Consider the following 18,976-nt stretch of genomic DNA (forward strand, 5'->3'; position numbering starts at 1 on the left):
ACTTACATATGATGATAATAGTGATCAAGCTCTTGTTTTGTGCCACACACTATTTTTAGCATTTCACATGCCTGATTATTCTTCATAATACCCTTATGAGCTAGCTGCAGTGATATCCCCATTTTACAGATGAAGAAACTGAGGCCCTGGTAATATAGCTGGAAAGGGCTGATGCTACATTGGTCCCCAGGAAACCCCTCTTGGCATTTTCCCATTGAGAGGGTGGGGGCACCAACAACTCACACACTTTAAGGAGGTGGGCACAACTTGTATACTGGTTGGCCTTAAAGCTGTGGCCTGTGGCCAAAGATTTGGGGCCAGGGTGCAATCTTGGGTGGGAAAACAGATTCCAGTCCTCTTCCTTTGCTGCAGCTGAGGCACAAAGCACTGGTGCCAACCCAGATAACCACAGGACCCAGGCAGATGGCACAGGTGAGGACCAAGGCAACTCACAGGCATGTGCCCCGTCCAAAGGCAGTCACTCCTCAGCTGGCAGTTGTCACATTACGATGTGGGCCTGGTATGGCCAGATCTTACTATTTTCAAGAGAAGCCAGTAATGGTGATATTTATGTGACATATTTTAATGTTGTAAACAATTTAAAAACTAGTTTTTAAAAATGCCATTTTGTGAAATACCTCTAAGCGTCAGAGCTGATGCCTAATTTGCCCTCTTAATTCCAGAACAAAGAAGCAGGACACCCAGAATTATTATACAATTCTGTATTTAGTGACTTGTTTACAGAACATGTTCCTTTTTTAAAATTTTAAACAAAGTTCGTCAATCTCTCATAGAAATGGTTTTGTGTGGGTTTTTTTCCCTTTTTCTTTTTTTAAACCGTTATAGGACGTGAACCTGACAAAGTTGTTCACGGGCCTGCTAGCTTTAAGTACAACAGGATTTCTGTGTTCAAAAGACTATACTAAGTGCTTAATCAAATCCCATCATACTAAAGCCAAGTTTAGTTCTCTAGGAACTGGAGTCTGCGTGTAAGCCTGGATTCAACGTTGTGTTGGTTTAAACAGTAAAAAGTGGTGTGTTCTCACATGGTTGTCTTAATTGCAACATGGTGGTGGCTAAAAGGAGATGTTTCGTTTGTTCCAGATTTGATTACTCTGAAAATTGGTCACTGTTTCCTATTGTCAAAATATAAAAATACCTTCATCTGGATAAAAATGTATACAGTGGAAAACTCTTCAATGCATAGCCTGGGTGTGTGGAATAGATTTTCCTTCGGCGTTTGTTGTTGACTGTTTGGTGTGGAGACTGCAGCTTAGGCCAGGTGCTTGAGAGTTGGGATTTCTGGAATGGTCCTTATCTGTCCCCTTCTGCTTGCTGGGTTTTGCCCAAATGGGTTCAAAATGCTCACTGCATCCTTGAAACCTCCATCAGCCATCTCTCCTCTTGGCATTGACTGGCACAGAGTACGGTTATCTTTTTACCTTCATTGTGGGGAGTTACCCATCTCCCCATGAAGAGTTGGAAAAGGAAAAACAAGGGAGAGAGTTTCAACAGTCATATGGTGGCTTGTTCCAACCAAATTGGGAACTCTTTCCCTAGAAGCCTTGCTAAGGATGACTATGCCTTGCTCCCTGACAGGTCATGCTTTGGGAGCTGGGAGAGTGGACTTGGAGATGGGGCTACAGTGGACATGCTGCCATGCACTTGGCTTTCCAGAGTTCTGCACAGACTTTGAGTTGCATGTGCTTTCCAGAGGTAGCACCTGGGTCAGCTTGAGAGAAGTGAAGCAGGGTCTTTTGAGGAATCTACTTTTTGGCGCTGGTAGCTAAGCTTCAGTGTTTGTGGCATGACCAACACTGTCACTTTCAGAAAATGTAAGGAGGGGAAGATGGTGGCCATTGTCTTGTAGAAAACCCATGCTCATACCAGTAGAGAAACTTCCTGGTGTGGCTGTGATTCCGGCTGGGGAAAGGGATTGTTCTTGCTCAAGCACCATTCTCCAAGCACCTGCCCCCAATGCCCAGCTTTCCAAAGGATCTGGAAACACATCCTGTCTACAGTTGGACAAGATGGATGTCTGACCTTTATGGCCCACAGGTTTCTAACTAGAGGGAGCGTAAGCAGTTTGTTCTGTACCATGCTATATCTGTATAGGATGGTCAGGCAACAGCCCACATCTCTACAACATTTACAATAGCACAGGACATTCCGTGTTATCAGGGTTACAAAACAGACCACCAGAATGAAACACATCCTCAACGGCATCAAGGTTTTCGTTTAGAGTCTTTTGGACTTTCTCTTTTCAGCACGGTTTCTGGAAGGGCGGTAGCAATGCACTGTGTCTCACAGACAGAATTGGAAAAAAAACCACGGTTCAAAGGTTATCTAAATTTTGGTCAGTCTTATAGTGTTCTGTGATGGCTTTGAACAATTGTCTTCTTTTAATCTCATCTAGTGGCAAAAAACGACACAACTTCAGTGTATACTTCGCAACAGTTGTGACAGCATCCTGATTTTATAACTCTCTGTAATATCAAAACCGTATCCGCTGGGGATAAATTCCAAAGGATCCTTTATTAAAATATCTAAAAGAGGTCTATAAATATTTATTTATTTTTCTAAAAGAGTTTGGAGTTTTCAGGTGAAAATGTGATGATATTTTGCTTCTGCCTCCTGCAGAGGGATCAGGGTAGAGAAGAAGGGGCAGGATTCCTGGGAATGGTACTCCCTGGGGCAGGGGGTGCTGAAAAGAAGAGGCAATGGTATTTGACCCACCTGCTCACTCACAACTTCATAGAACTAGGATTACAACAAAAAACATAAATGGCATAACATTGCTGTCCACATTTTGATGGTTGAGTTCTTCCTTCCCTACCCGCCTCCTGTCTGGAGGGTGAGTGAGAGAAGGAAGGTAGTCACCAGGGTATGTCCCTTGCCCTTGCCTTCAGAACTCCCACTCCAGTGCCTCCTCCCGATTGGCAGCCCTCTCTAGTCGGTAGATGATGCTGTTCAGATTGGCCATCTTCTCATGCCGCCGCTGCAAGTTTGGGTTCACCTTAGTGCTGGGGTGCAAGGCCCCAGCTGTATCAGCAGTGGGGCTTGCACTTGGCACTTTGGCAGGGGGGGCGCCAGGAGGGGATGGGGAGATGGGGGCTGAGGAGGAGGGCACAGGTGATACAGACATCATGAGACCTGGTGAGGAGGCGGCTGAAGGTGAGTTCAGTGACACCTCCAGGCTGCAGCGTGAAGACTCTGAGGCTGACTTAAAACTTAGAGGGTCCAGGTAAAGCTGCTCTCTGGCCTTACTCTCCTGGGGGGGATGTGGTAAGGAGCAGTCTGGGGTGGTTCCACCTGGAAGGAGGGGCCCTGGGGCCACTTTTAGGAGTCCATCATCACTACTAGGGTCAGGATGTTCCTCTTTGGGGGGACCTTGGCCTTTGTCAGGCTCCCCTAAGTCCTGGGGCTGGCTGCTTGCCTCCTCCTCATTGTCCTCCTCGGTCTGTTCCTGCTTAATCCTCACGTGGTCCTTGTCCTGGGTGGTCAGAGGTGTGCCGCTCTCCTCAGAAGCAGAGCCCTCCTGAAGCTCTAGTTCCTTCACAGTTGGCTTCTGCTCCTCAGCCTCAGAGTCAGGGCTCTGTGGGGTGGGATCCGGGTGGGAGAGTCCTGGTGGTAGAAGGCCAGGACCCCCACTTGGGTCGAGGTCTGGCTCATCCTGGGTCCCCTCCACCAACATCTCCCGGCGCATCCGGGACCTGAGGCAGAGATGGTGGTGAGCCTGCGGCTGGACAGGGGATCCCACTAACCCCAGACCCTGATTTATTCTGTGGCAACAACTCCCTGTTCTTTCCTAGATTCTCAGCATTGCTCTGGCACTAAGGCACTAAGCCTCCTTACATGCACCATCTTATTAAGTAAGTCCTTTCAATAATTCTACAAGGTGGGTACATTATCCCCACTTCACAGGAAAGGAAACCAGGCCCGCAGACGTTAAGTAACTTGCCCCAAATCACACAGCTAGTAAATAGCAGGCTTAATCTCAGGGCTATTAAATTCTAAAGCTCAGACCTATGCTGTCCAGCACACAAGCCACTGGCCACACGTGGTTCCTGAGCATAAAAATGTGGCCAGTCCAAACTGAGGTATGCTGAAAGAGTACAACACACCAGATCTTATGCTTAATACAAAATAAAAATGCAGAAGATCTCATTAATAATATTTTTATATTGATCACCTGTTGAAATAGTTATATTTGGATATATTGGTCTAAATAAAATATATTATGATTAATTTCATGTTTCTTTTATTTTTTGATGTAGATTTTTTAATGGATAGCACCCTTCTAGAACATTTCTCAAAGTCAAACCCTGATTTATTTTGTGGCAACAACTCCCTGCTTCTTTTCTAGATTCTCAGGCATCAGCCCAGATGGGTGAACTGAGGCATGGGAGTGACTTGCCCAGATTGCTACAGCACGCGAGGGCAGAGCTGGGACCAGAATGACTTCAGTGGCCTCCCTGCTGTTGGAGGGAAACTTAGGCTCATCAATTATGTTTTAGAGCAGGATGAGCCAGGAATGGGTTGGACCCTATTAGTTATTTTCCAGTAGCCAATGAGGTTCAGAGATTTAAAGTGACTTGTCCAAGGTCACAGAGCAACAGAGGTCTCCTCAGAACCTTTGGTGTTACAGCTCTCTGCCCATTTGTGTTAATAATAAATTTTGTTTTATTAATATGTCACACTAACAATTATAGTCACATACATAGTAATGGGTGCTTATCAAGTGTTAGTCACTGTGATAAGCACTTTTTGCAGTTTATTTATTTACTTATTTATCTTTTTGCAATTTTTGGCTGGGGCTGGGTTTGAACCTGCCACCTCCAGCATATGGGGCTGGTACCCTACTCCTTTCAGCCACAGGCCCACCCTATTTTATTTATTTTCCATAATAACTTCATGAGGGCATGCTTATTTGACGTCTGTTAATGACGGAGACAAGGCTTAGAGAGGCACAGTGATTGCCCTGGCTACAGGGCCAGTGAGCAGTAGAGCTGGGCTCTGAAACCAGCAGTTTAGCTTGCCCTTTCCTCTAACTCTTGCCTCCCTGTCCAGGTGGCATGGGGTCCCATTCCAGGCTCCTGGGCCTGGAGAGATGGTGAGGGGTCACCTGGTCTACCCTCCTCTCTCAGTCCTCAGTCCTTCCACAAAGGTGGCCTTGCCCACCTTCTAGGGGATTTCTGCATCTCCCTTACCCACCTTCAGAGGTAAAATGGGGACACCCTTGTACTTAACACTGAGGTGGGATGTAAGCGGCTTTAGGATGGCTCAATGCCCAAAGACCCATTATTACAGTTTTCAAACTATAGATTAAGTATAAATGTGAAGCTAATAGTTATTCACACCTTAGAATAAATTAGCCTTTTTCATTTCCTGATTCCTTAATCTAAAGCAGGGCATCCCTAATAATTTTTTTCTCAAAACTTCCTGTTGTCCACCTTTTCTTTTTTCTTTTTTTTTTTTTTGAGACGGAGCCTCAAGCTATCCCCTTGGGTAGAGTGCCATGGCATCACGCTCACAGCAACCTCCAACTCCTGGGCTCAAGCGAGTCTCCTCCCAAGTAGCTGGGACTACAGGCGCCCGCCACAACACCTGGCCATTTTTTGGTTGCAGCCATCATTGTTATTTGGCGGGCCCAGGCTGGGGATTCAAACCCACCACCTTAGGTGTATGTGGCTGGCGCCTTAGCCACTTGAGCCACAGGCGTTGAGCCACCCCAAATTATTTCATTTGGTCCACAATCAAGTATTATGGGATAGGTATTAGGTGTCTCCTTTGTAAAACAAGGGTGGGACTCAGAGAAGTAAAATGACTTGCCTGAGGCCAGGCAGTTGAGGTGGGACTTGAACTTGGGTCTGTGTCATTTCAATACCCAGACTGAGCAGAAAGGTTTTTTTTTTTTTTTTGCAGTTTTTGGCCAGGGCTGGGTTTGAACCTGCCACCTCTGGTATATGGGGCTGGTGCCCTACTCCTTTGAGCCACAGGCACCACCCCCAGAAAGGAGATTTTGAATATGCCACTCCAACAATCTCCTTTTCCCCCTCTCTCCCTTGGGGATCAAGGGACCTTCTCTCTGCCCCTGAAATGGGTGGGTGGCCTCTCCTCTCTGGCACAGAGACATTTCTTGCTCAGAAAGCTTGGTGAGTGAGGAGGAACCTCAGAGATGGACCCCATGATTCTCCTGTCAGCCCTTCTGCATAGCCATCTCCTCAGCTGGCCCTTAAGAAGCACCTTGGAAGTCTCCGCAGAGCTAACCCTTAGACTAAACTCCTAGGAGGCTCTGCCAACTAGACCTGGGATGTGGGAACAGCCACAGGAACAGGCAGGAACAGGCAGCCACAGGCAGCCACTGTTTGAGGTAGGTAGAGCCTGAAGAGAGTGGGGGGTGGGGCTTCGCTGGTTCCAATCTGAGACTTGGTAGTCAGGGCTGCTTGGGCCTGTGCCCCAAAACTGTTCATTTCCCACCCCTTCTTAGAAGCAGAGTCAGGGAAAGCTGGGTGGAACAATAAATAAAACATGTAACAGTAATAACATTAACACCTATCGTACACTATGTTCCAGGTATTTTACATACACATGCTAGATCCTTAGATACTCTGGACAACTCTAAAAAGTACATCCTGTTATTATCCTCATTTTATAGGTCAGAAGTCAGGCTGAAGGAAGTGAAGTAACTTGCCCAGGGTCTGACAGATGGACGTGATGGGGCTGGGATTCACTCCAGGCTAGCCTGTGTTCTAACCCTAATCCACTCCTATGACTTGGTATCCTGTCCCCCAGAGGTAGTGCTGGGCTCCCTCAGGCCCTGGGGTAGGAAAGGGGGTCCATCCAAGACTCTGCCCCTCCCTCCCACCTATGGTGCTCCCTGGGGTCCCACCTGTAGTTGTGGAACCAGTTGATGACGGTGTTAGTCTTGAGGTTAAGCTGGAAGGATAGGAGTTCGATGGTCTGCTGGGAGGGGTAGGGTTCCAGCTGGTAGGCCTTCCTTAGTGCCTCCTTCTCCTCGGGCGCCAGTACCACCCGTGGTTTCTTGATTTGTAGGAGGCTCAGGTCTTGTGGCTGCAGACAGGGGCTAGGGCACTCGGAGCGGGTGGCTGGGGACTCACTGTCTGAGCCGGTGCTGATGAGGCCATAGCGGCGTTTCAGGTAGGCTGGGGCAAGGAGGCAGGAAGGGCTGGGAGTGGGCCACCACCACCAGTCTTGGCCAGCACTGCCCAGAGCCCTCCATGCCCCAATCTTAAGAACCTGGTCCTCCTGCTGATTGAAATGACCCATTAACTGTGTGATACATCTGGACCCCCAAATCATGAAGGTGTGAAAAAAGGCCACATGAGAATGAAAGGAGTTATTAGAGTCTTAATTCTCATAGCAATGCTTATGATGAACGCTATTGACTCTTATTTTCAGATGAAAGAGTGGGTGGCATAACTTGCCCAAGGTCATACGGCCAGGAAGCAACAGGCCAGTTCTTTTTTTTTTTGAGATAGAGCCTCAAGCTGTCCCCCTGGGTAGAGTGCTGTGGCATCACAGCTCACAGCAACCTCCAATTTCTGGGCTCAAGCAAGTCTCCTGCCTCTGTCTCCCAAGTAGCTGGGACCACAGGCACCCGCCACAACACCCGGCTATTTTTGTGGTTGCAGCCGTCATTGTTGTTTGGCGGGCCCGGGCTGGATTCAAACCCGCCACCTTAGGTGTATGTGGCTGGCGCCTTAGCCGCTTGAGCCACAGGTGCTGAGCCAGCAGGCCAGTTCTTAACTGCAGAGTTGCCTGATGACAGTGGCCCAGCCATGGCCTACCATGTGTTCCTCAAAGTCTGGCTTGCCCCTGGGTCCTCAGATGCACTACCTTCATGCCCTACAGGACCACTTCAACTATTCCTATCTCCCAACTAGGCTTTGGGGCTTTTTAATTTGTAAGAATCCCTTATGCACAGTATGCGATTGCTCGGGTGCATAGCAGGTGCTCAATGCTGGTTCATTTTATCAGGATATAAGATAATGTTAACAAATAAGAGAATTTGCAATCTCTTCACCCACCCCTACAAGGGAGGAGTCTTGTTTGCTGGGTCAGTTCTGTCCTTTATTGTTTAGAATATGTGTAATGGGCAAAGGGTGAGCTATGTAACAGGGAATGAAGAGAGAGTGGGGTGGAGAGTCAGTCTTTGGGGAAACATGCAGTTGGGCTTGGCAACTAGTCTGCTATTCCAGACTTTGGAATAGCAATGAGTGTGTGGAAGGATACCGAGAGAGATGGGTATTGGATTTTCATGAGAGGTAGTCAATATTTTAATTGCTCTCAATTATAGTGTTCTTCTAGATTAATTATTCCATGTAGTCACATACTAGGCAGAGACTGGACCACTGGGGCCCTGGGTTTATTTGGGTTTCAACTAGATATGGTTCTTTTTCCTTTTTTTGGAGACAGAGTCTCAATTTGTCCCCCTCGGTATAGTGCTGTGGCATCACAGTTCACAGTGACCTCAAACTCTTGGGCTTAAGTGATTCTCTTGCCTCAGCCTCCCAAGTAGCTGGGACTACAGGCACCTGCTACACCACCTGGCTATTTTTAGAGATGAGGTCTCACTCTGGCTCAGGCTGGTCTTAAACCTGTGACCTCAGGCAATCCACCCATCTCAGCCTCCCAGAGTGCTAGGATTATAGGCGTGAGCCATCATGCCTGGCCCCCTAGATATAATTCTAAGAAGAAAATCTGAGGACAGACCCACAGATGGTGCTGGGGCCCATCCCCCATCCAAGTCTTACCTTTTTTCTCCAGCTTCTTCATGTCCCTCAGCTTTTCTACATTATGGGGGTCATTGAGCCACAGCTGCATTCGGACAAAGGGCTCCCGCCCCTTCAGGCTCAGCTTGTGCCAGGGTTTAGGACGGGACAGCAGGTCAGACACAGAGCCCTGTGTCAGGCCTAGGATGCTCTCCCCAAACAGCCGCTGACCTGGGGGTAGGGGAGGAGGGCATCCTGTTAACCCAGGCTGAGGAGAGAAACCTGCTCCCAGGAGAGACATGGAATAGGTCAGAAGACAGGGGAGGCCCCAGGGGCCATCTCTACAAACTCAGTAGGGAAGGCCAGGGATTTGGGGGAATCTACACCCAGTGTGAATTTATTGCAGTTTGGCCAGGGCCGGGCTTGAACCCGCCACCCTTGGTATATGGGGCCAGTGCCCTACCCACTGAGCCATAGGTGCTGCCTCCCAGTGTGAATTTGAAGGGCATTTGTCTGCCAAAGAGATTTGGGGGGCAGGATTAGACAGTAGCCAACAAAAGTTTTTTTTTTTTTTTTTTTCAACTTAAGAGGCTCTTCACTCCTAGGGGATCTCTGAAATCACCTGTAAGCTTCGTACAAATTTGTATTACCGTGTTAGAGAATAATTTGACAGATTCTATCACAATTTTATTTTTTATTTTATTATATATTTTTTTGAGACAGAATCTCGCTTTGTTGCTCCTGGTAGAGTGCCCTGGCATCATAGCGCACAGCAACCTCTAACTCTTGGGCTCAAGCAATTCTCTTGCCTCAGCCTCCTGAGTAGTTGGGACTACAGGTACCTGCCACAATGCCTGGCTGTTTTTAGAGATGGGGGTCTCCCTCTAGCTCAGGCAATCTGCCTACCTCAGCCCCCTAAGTGCTGGGATTACAGGCCTAAGCCATCATGTCTGGCCTTAGTGTTCATTTTTCAAAATCTAGTTGTGATACAATATTTGTATAATTTCATCTATATAGAAAAAAGAAGAGAAGAAATTAGGTGTATATATATTCTTGTATGTTCAGAAAGTGCCAAAGATACATTAAAACTGGAATGTGATTAAGAGGTGAGGGGAGGTTTAATTTTTTTCTCCTCTTGTGCTGTTTGGTATTTTTAAACAATGAATATGTCATATTTTTATAATAGAAATTATAGTGATAAATTTGGGGTTTGCATGCATCCCTCTGGGAAGGGGATACATAACCTGCATCTAAAAGTTAGGGGAGTTTGTGATCCATAAGAGGAAAGAGCCCTAGAACATATTACTCTGCAAGCCCCCAGAGGGAAGGACTTCAGTACTGGATAAGGAATGTGTTGGAGTCTCAGTGACTGGGATTCTCTAAGTCCAGCTGGAAGTTAGTTTTGAGAGCTCTGGGCTGAGAATTCCAGGTCCTATCAGACCTAAATTCACCTTTTTGTCCCATCCCAGACCCTGGTCAGAGCCAAATGCCTCATACCAGGTCCTGGATGTCCCAGGCTGGTCAGCACCTTCAGGCTGAACTGAGGTATCCTGGGACCTCACTGTAAGGATTTTTTTTTTTTTTGAGAGTCTTTTTATGTCACCCTCGGTAGAGTACCATGGCGTCACACAGCTCACAGCAAACTTAAACTCTTAGGCTTAAGTGATTCTCTTGCCTTAGCCTCCCAAGTAGCTGGGAGGCTATTTTTTGGTTGTAGTTATCATTGTTGTTTGGCAGGCCCGAGCTGGGTTCAAACCCGTCTGCTCCGGTATATGTGGTTGGTGCCCTAGCCGCTGAGCTACAGGCGCTAAGCCCCAAGGGACCTTTTCAAAGCAAGTAGGAACCAACCAAGGTGGGAGGCAGCATTTCTGATTCCTGCCACTCCGTACCTAGGTTGTTGTCTGTGAGGACCTCTTTGACCCTCTTGGTGATGGAGTACGTGTCCAGCTCAGGGGACATGGCCACAATCTCCTGGATGCCCCCTGTAGTCTGGCTGCCTGAGAACATCTTTCCGCCCAGTGAGGAGCTGGAACGGCCCTCTGGCTGCTGGTTCTCCTTGCTGCTTTCCAGGGACAGGCTCAAGGGCTCCTGGGAGCTCTTCTCCGGCTCTGTGGGGCTGGGGGGTGGAGATGGCGAGGATCTTGGTTCCGTAGGGCTGGCTGTGGGCCACGAGAGGAAGAGAAGGAGGTTAATGCAACCTGCTGTGGACTCACACAGTTTGGCAAAACTTATGACAGCCAACCCTAGGCCAGGGAGAGGACTCCACAGATAATGTGGTCCACATGTTCAGCCCTCCTCCACCTCTTGAGGCGTCAGTTACCCACTGGGCTTCCCAGTGGGACATGAACAAACTCACCAGGGCAGGGAGATATGCCCGGGGTGCTGCCTCAAATTCAGAGGAAAGTATGGTGAGGGCAGTCTAGGAACCCCTGCACTGGCTACTTCTAATCCAAGCCAATTAGAAAATGGTGCCTCTTTTTTTAAAAATTTTGTTGTTGTTGGGGATTCATTGAGGGTAGAAGAAACCAGGTTATAGTGATTGCACTTGTTAGGTAAAATCCCTCTTATAATTGTGTCTTGCCCCCCAAAGGTGTGTCCCACTCCCTCCCTCCTTCCCTCTCTCTGCTTTTCCTTTCCCCCATCCCCCTCCCCTTCTCTCTGCTCTCCCCTTCTCCCACCCCTCCATCATGTATTAGGTCATTAATTGTTCTCATATCAAGATTGAGTACACAGGATTTGTGCTTCTCCATTCTTTTTTTTTTTTGCAGTTTTTGGCCAGGGCTGGGTTTGAACCCACCACCCTTGGCATATGGGGCTGGCGCCCTACTCCTTTGAGCCATAAGCGCCACCCGCTTCTTCATCTTTGTGATGCAGCCTTTGTATATGCCAACAACAGCAGAGATGAGAGGCTAATTAAGGACACAGCTGCCTTCACCATAGCTTTAAAGAAAATGGTGCCTCTTTCTTAAGGCATTCAACTGCCACCTGCTGGAAATTTGTTAAAACAAACATAAAAACTTAGGTCAGCTGAAGGGAAGGGAGCAGAGGCTTTGCTTCCAGAAGGGACAACCTGAGCCCAGGCTATCTTCTTTCCTTCCCTGTGTTAGGCGTTAGGTGAGTGGATCACTCTGATCTGGCTACTCCCATGCTCCAGAATTGTTAATGGCTCCCCACTGCCTCGAGAAAATGCACAAGAAATGTCTCTCTCCTCAGCCTGGTATTAAGGCTCTGGACTCTTTTTTTCAGTTTCTTTTCTTTTCTTTTTCTTTCTTTCTTCCTTTTTTTTTTTTTTTTTGTAGTTTTTGGCCAGGGCTGGTTTTGAACCCACCACCTCTAGCATATGGGGTTGGCACCCTACTCCTCTGGACTCTTTTGTCCTGTCCAGACCACAGCCCTAGAGCTGCAGAGTGCCCCTTCATTGCCCTTTGCAAACATCCTAAGATCTCTTAAGCCCATGTTTTTGCTCTGACTGGTCTTTTTTTTTTTTTTTTTTTTTTGAGACAGAGCCTCAAGCTGTCCCCCTGGGTAGAGTGCCGTGGCATTACAGCTCACAGCAACCTCCAACTCCTGGGCTCAAGCGAGTCTCCTGCCTCCGCCTCCCAAGTAGCTGGGACCACAGGCGCCCGCCACAACGCCCGGCTATTTTTTGGTTGCAGCCATCATTGTTGTTTGGCGGGTCCGGGCTGGGGATTCGAACCCGCCACCTTAGGTGTACGTGGCTGGCGCCTTAGCCGGTTGAGCTATAGGCGCCGAGCCGCTCTGACTGGTCTTGACACCTGAAGGCCTTCCTTGTAACCTTGAACTCCTATGCATCCATCAAGACCCAGTTGCAGTATCTCTTCCCTAAAGGACACATTGGGGTCTAACAGCACTTTGACACAGTGTCACACTTCACTCTAATTCCTTGCTGGGGCCAAATTTCTTCCTTATCAGATGACAATAACAACGATGATAATAAAGCTTCCTTTTATTGAACACTTACTACATGCCCAGTGGAGTGTCATGCTTTATGCTCATGATCTCAAGCACCCCTTATAACACCTCTAAGAGGAAAGTGCTGTCATCTCATTTTATAGACGAGGAAACTAAGGTTCAGAGAGGCTAGGCAATGTGTCTAAGATCACATAGCCACTAGTAACAAAGCAGGACTTGAGCTCAGGTCAGCTTACGCCAATCTACCAACACTCATCTACCAATTATGACCATGAAAGACAAAGACCATGTGTTAGTTACAAGTGAGTCCCCAGGGCCTGGGGAGGCAGGAGGTGCTGGGAAGATGCCTGTCAAAAGAGTAAATCTCAGCCAGGACCTGAGTACCCCGAAAAGGTTCAAGGCGAAGCCCTAAAGTTCTGAGTAGTAGCATCACAGTCTATGTGACTTGGCAGCCCAGGTCTGGGGTCTCCAGAACTCTACTGTCCCCCAGCCCTGTCCCAGTTGAGGTTGATCCTATCCATGCAGGTGGCATCTGTGTTATGCTGGAGCTGATGAGGACACACTCTGCCCTAGAGCTGGTGGAAAGAACCAGCCTGGGAAAGTGAGAGGCTGTTTTGTGCCTCTGGGAATTGAGGGTCTCTGAAGGTATTTACTTCTTGGAAAACCATCCATACCCAACTCCCCACCTAAGTAGTTAGGTTTCTATATGGAGATACGTCCAGAGAAGGGGAAGGAAACAACAAAGGCTCCACCGTACCCCAACTCCCCAGGCAGACTGCCAGCCTCTCTGGCTACTCTTTTAGAATGGCTTTTTTTTTTTTTTTTTTTTTAAGACAGAGTCTCAAGCTGTTGCCCTGGGTAGAGTGCTGTGCCATCACAGCTCACAGCAACCCCCTGGGCTCAAGCGATTCTCTTGCCTCCGCCTCCCAAGTAGCTGGGACTACAGGTGTGCGCCACAATGCCCAGCTATTTTTTGGTTGCAGCCGTCATTGTTGTTTGGCGGGTCCGGGCTGGATTCAAACCCACCAGTTCAGGTGTATGTGGCTGGTGCCTTAGCCGCTTGAGCCACAGGCGCTGAGCCTTTTAGAATGGCTTTTGATGAAATAGTGGAAAGATTCAGAAATCATCTCTTTTGGGAGAGGAAAACTAATTACAGGGCTGGTGGGTCACATGTGAACTACCACTGAGCTGGAGTTGGGAGGTGATGACAGGGAGAGGCTGGGTCCACTGCCCAGGGGATCAGACTGGGAGCAGCAAGGGGAGAAAGCAGGGTGACCAACTAGTCCCAGTTTTCCCAGGACTCTCCTGGTTTTAGTACAGAGTGTCAGATGCTGGGAAATCCCTCTGTCCAGGGCAAACTGGAAGGATAGTCATGGCGGAGGGAGATAGAGGGAAAGGGATGGAAAGAGAGGGACAGGGAGAGACAGAGTGAGCAGGGGAGAAAGATAATGAGAGAGGGAAAGAGTGACAGAGAAAGACAGAGAAAGAGAGAAGTAGGACAAAGAGAGAGAGAGAGAGAGAGAGAGATGGGAGGTGGGAGATGGAGGGAGATGGGAGGTGGGAGATGGAGGGAGATGGAAGGAAATGGAGGGAAGATGGAAGAGAAAAGGACCCTGTAGGGACAGGGCTTCCTTAACTGCTACAGAATTCTGAGAAGCCTGAGACAGAAGTGTATGGCATACCGATGTCAAACTTTGTATGCATTGGCAATGAGGCTGTTAATGCCACCAGGGTCCGTGCAGGTAACTGGTGAGGGGGGAAGGCACACTTTATAACCCTCCCCTGTATTCAGGTCATCTCTGACTCCCTGGGTGTTTCCAGTGCCCCAGTGGCCAGTGTGGAGTAAAGAGGGGCTGGAAGAAGTCCAGACACCCATCCACAGACAGATCCTGCGAGGTCTTGTGGATGATGGATCCACTCTGTTGCCTCGAGGTCCAGTGGGCTGTGGATGAGCAGAGGCTATGAGGGTGGGTCAGACATTCTGTCCCTGGGGTGTTACATGCATCTCTGTTACCTCTAGGCCCTGGCTTCCCATTCTGCAGGACGGGAAGTATCTAGCTTTCCCTCTACCCCTATCCCTCCCCAAATTGTGTATGATCCTGCGTCAGCCTGTGCTTGGGCTATTCCTTCTACAAGGAACACCATTCCTGATCTTTCTGGCTTAGTTTATCCTACCTGTGCTCAAATCCTTCCTCAATAATGAAATCTTAAAAAACCCAAATAATGGTTGCATGCAGTGGCTCACAGCTGTAATCCTAGCACTCTGGGAGGCCAAGGTGGGTGGATTGCTTGAGCTCAGGTGTTCAAGACCAGACTGAGCAAGAGTGAGACACCATCTCTACTGAAAACAGAAGAAATAGCCAGGCATTGTGGCAGGTGTCTGTAGTACCAGCTACTTGGGAGGCTGAAGCAAGAGGATTACTCGAACCCAGGAGTTTGAGGTTGCTGTGAGCTATGACATGATGGTACTCTAGCTAGGTAGACAGAGTAAGACTCTGTCTCAGAAAAACAAAAACAAAAACAAACCCAAACAATTAGACTGTGGGGAAATGCAGATAAAAATTACAGTGAGATATCACTTCACATCACCTATGATGGTTATCATTAAAAAATGGAAAATAATGAGTGTTGGTGAGGAAATAGGGGAATGGAGACCTCCTGGAACTTTGTCAGTAAACACAGAATTACCATGTGACCTGGCAGTTGTTCACCTAGATTAGGTGTCCTCAAACTACGGCCTGTGGGCCAATGCAGCCCACCTAGGACATTTATCTGGCCTGCCGGGTGTTTTTGCCACCGCTACCCGTTCTGCTTAGCAGCCAACTTGTCCCGGAGCCTGCAGTCCAGCCCTCCAATGGTCTGAGGGACAGTGAACTGGCCTCCTGTTTAAAAAGTTTGAGGACCCCTGACCTAGATAGTTGCCCCAAGGAACTGAATACAGGTATTCAAACAAAAACATGCATGTGGCTGACTATTCATAGGAGCATTATTAGAAGTAGCTCAGAGAGGGTCTGTCTATGCAATGGAATATTATTTATTTATTTATTTATTTGAGACGGAGCCTCAAGCTATACCCCTGGGTAGAGTGCTATGGCATCACGTTCACAGCAACCTCCAACTCCTGGGCTCAAGCGAGTCTCCTGTCTCAGCCTCCCAAGTAGCTGGGACTACAGGCGCCCGCCACAACGCCTGGCCATTTTTTTGGTTGCAGCCATCATTGTTGTTTGGTGGGCCCGGGCTGGGGATTCGAACCCGCCACCTTAGGTGTATGTGGCTGGCGCCTTAGCCGCTTGAGCTACAGGCACCGAGCCTGGAATATTATTTAGTTATAGAAAGGAATGAAATTTGGACACAGCTACAACCTAGATGAAGCCTAAAAGCATGTTAAGCAAGAGAAGCTGCACATAAAAGGCCATTTGTAAGAAATGTCCAGAATAAGTAAATCTAGAGACAGGAAGGGGATTTGGAGGTGCCAGGGCCTGGGGGACAGAGGATGGGAAATAGCTGCTTAATGGGTATGGGGTTTCTTTTCTGGGATGGTCAGACCATTCTGGAGTTAGACAGAAGTGATGGCTGCACAGTATGGTATATATATTAAATGCCACTGAACTGTATACTCTAAAAATGGCTAAAAGGGTACATTTCATGGTAGGAAAATTTTACCACAAGAACAAAATTAATTAAGGTACACCACAACAAGAAAGCACAAAAAAATAGCCCCACAGAGGGGAAGGGGCACCCATGCACTCACCCTGGGTAGTGCGGGGCTGCTGCCCCACTGCCTGGCCCACCGCCTGTCCCAGCTGGTCCGACAGCCACAACTGCATGCGGATGAAGGGCTCGCGCCCCTTCTGCGTCAGCTTGCTCCATGGCTTTGGCCGGGACAGCATGTCGCTCACGCTGCCCTGTGACAGGCCCAACACCTGTGGACGGTAGGAGTGGGCTGGGTAGGTGAGCCATCCCCTGGCACTCTGGGTTGGTTCTCCTTGCCCTCCCTGGTGAGGGCAAGCTGCCTTCATTTGACCTTTGTCCCCTCAGTACCTCCTGTGAGCTTGTGCTGTGTCCCCACGTCTAGCACCCTTCCTGACACCTCGACATGTAAAAATCTTTCTTGCCCTTTGAGAGTTCTCAAGTGTCCCTTCTTCTAGGAAGCCTTTTGTGCCTCCTCTTAAGCCACTGCCTCCTCTGAGCCTGCCTGGCCCTTTGCCTGTTCCTCTGCTAAGGGTGCAGGTGACAGTGAAAACCAAAGCTGTAGGAGCACCAACCCACCAGGACACCCTGGGGACACTGGCTGGGCTGAAACCCCAAGAAAAATGGAGGGCCCATGGGAGGGGGCAGGTGAGGAGCTTTTCACTTTAACCACTATAGACCTGCAGGCCAGTCCTGCAGTGACCCTCCTTCCCTTGGGGCCCAGGCAACCGGACACAGGACACAGGGCCTAGGTGCCTGCTTGGGTTGGGATCCTGCTTGTCCCTGCCCCCCACCACCTCCACCTGCACCTTCTCCCCAAAGATCCGCTGGCAGATGCCGTTCTTGGCCAGCTTCTCCTTGACCTGGCGGGTCAGCTCCAGAGTGTCCACCTCACGGTACATGTACAGCTCGTACTGCTCCGGGGTCAGGGGTGGCACGGTAGGCTTCAGGGTGCGTGGCACGTAGGCTGGGTAGTAGGCTAGCCGCCCGCTGCCCGCCTCTGGGATGCTGCCCTCGGCCTTGGGTTCACCCACCCTTGGGGACTCCTCCTCGCACCCTGCCGCCTCGTCTTCAGTGGCTGCTTGAGCCTCATCCCCTCGGGGCCAAGCCCGCCCATTGGGCTGGCCAGAGTAGCTGGAGGAGGACGAGGACAGAGAAGGTGACACTGAGGCGTAGGGGCGACTGAGCAAGCCGCGATCTGATGCCCAGTGTTGGTCAAAGTAGCCGGCGTCACCGATCTCAGACTTGACCTTGCGGATGATGCTCTGCACAAAGGCAGCTGGAGACAAGACCGTAAGGGGCGTCTGCGCTGAAGTCCCCACTCCGCTGCTGCTGTCCTCCTGTTTGACGTAGGCTGGGGCCCCATTTTGGCTCACGCCTGCCATTGAGGGCCGCTCTGGGGGCGAGGGAGGCACCGAGCGGCCCCGGGGACCTGCCTCCATCTCCAGCAGAGCTTGCTGCTGTGCTTGCATCTCTCGGCGCGCTTGCTCCAGAATGTTCTTGATGGCATCTTCTGAGGTGCTGGCGGAAGCTGTCCCGTTGCTGATGCTCAATGGGGCCGTCAAGTTCTTGGGCTCACCTGTGGGGAGGATGACAGGACCCCAGACAGCCATTGTCAGGGCTCTACAGGAGGGACAAAAATGTTCCTGCAAAATGGTTAGGCAACCTCTGTCTCCAACAACTGGGGACTGGTTAAGTGAATTATGATGTACCTAAGTGGCAGAATATTAGTCACCAAAAATCAGGTGCAGTGAGATTTTAGCATGTGTGGACTAAGTGCATGTGGGAATGATGAAACGTAAACAGATGTGGCTTTTACATACACTGTGATCTAACTGTGCACATGTCCACAGACAAGGAAGCCACTCGGGCAGGTAAAAGAGCCCTCTTCACTTATTCTAACAGCAACGTCACAGCATGTTGCTGTTAGGGACAGGTGATCGGATAGGAAGCAGTGCTATGGCCACACAGTGGAATACCGTGCAGCACTAAAACGGACATCCTCATGCAAACTCATAAACGAATCTCCTTAGAGATGGGGTCTCACTATATTGCACAGGCTGGAGGGCAGTGGCAATTTTCACAGGTGTGATCACAGCACACTGCAGCCTTGAACTCCTGGGCTCCTCCAGAGTAGCTAGGATGATATGTGTGTGCCAGCATGCCTTCTGCATAACTTAAAAAAAAAAATTTCAATAGGTTTAGGGGGTACAAGTTTTTTTTTTTTCTGAGACAGTCTCACTAGACCACGTTCGGCAGAATGCCATAGCATCACAGCTCACAGCAACCTCAAACTCTTGGGCTTAAGTGACTCTCTTGCCTCAGCTTCCCAAGTAGCTGGGACTAAAGGCGCCCACCACAACGCCTGGTTATTATTATTATTTTTTATTATTGTTTAGCTGGCCTGGGCCAGGTTTGAATCCGCCAGCCTCAGTGTTATGTTGCCAGCGCCCTACCCACTGAGCTATGGCTGCCACCGTACAAGTGGTTTTTTATTATATGGATAAATTGTATGGTGTGTATGGGGGTGAAGTTGGAACTTTTTTTTTTTTTTGAGACAGAGCCTCAAGCTATCCCCCTAGGTATAGTGCCATGGCATCACAGCTCACAGCAACCTC

General features: G+C 49.1%; 1 protein-coding gene across 1 annotated transcript in view; it reads right to left on the reverse strand.

Annotated features, from left to right (window-relative positions):
* Positions 1-707: 707 nt before the first annotated feature.
* CUX2 (cut like homeobox 2) overlaps positions 708-18,976 on the reverse strand; it is a 226,122-nt gene continuing 207,853 nt past the window's right edge. The window contains exons 17-22 of the mRNA XM_023516848.1: positions 17,168-17,937; positions 16,420-16,591; positions 10,625-10,894; positions 8,778-8,966; positions 6,893-7,166; positions 708-3,713 (exon numbers count right to left, since the gene is read on the reverse strand). Coding sequence (XP_023372616.1) covers positions 2,906-3,713; positions 6,893-7,166; positions 8,778-8,966; positions 10,625-10,894; positions 16,420-16,591; positions 17,168-17,937 — 2,483 coding nt within the window. The 3' untranslated portion in view covers positions 708-2,905. The remainder of the gene's footprint in view (positions 3,714-6,892; positions 7,167-8,777; positions 8,967-10,624; positions 10,895-16,419; positions 16,592-17,167; positions 17,938-18,976) is intronic.

Source organism: Otolemur garnettii, unplaced genomic scaffold, assembly GCF_000181295.1.
Source record: "Otolemur garnettii isolate 467f Iridium unplaced genomic scaffold, OtoGar3 scaffold00099, whole genome shotgun sequence".
NCBI lineage: Eukaryota > Metazoa > Chordata > Mammalia > Primates > Galagidae > Otolemur > Otolemur garnettii.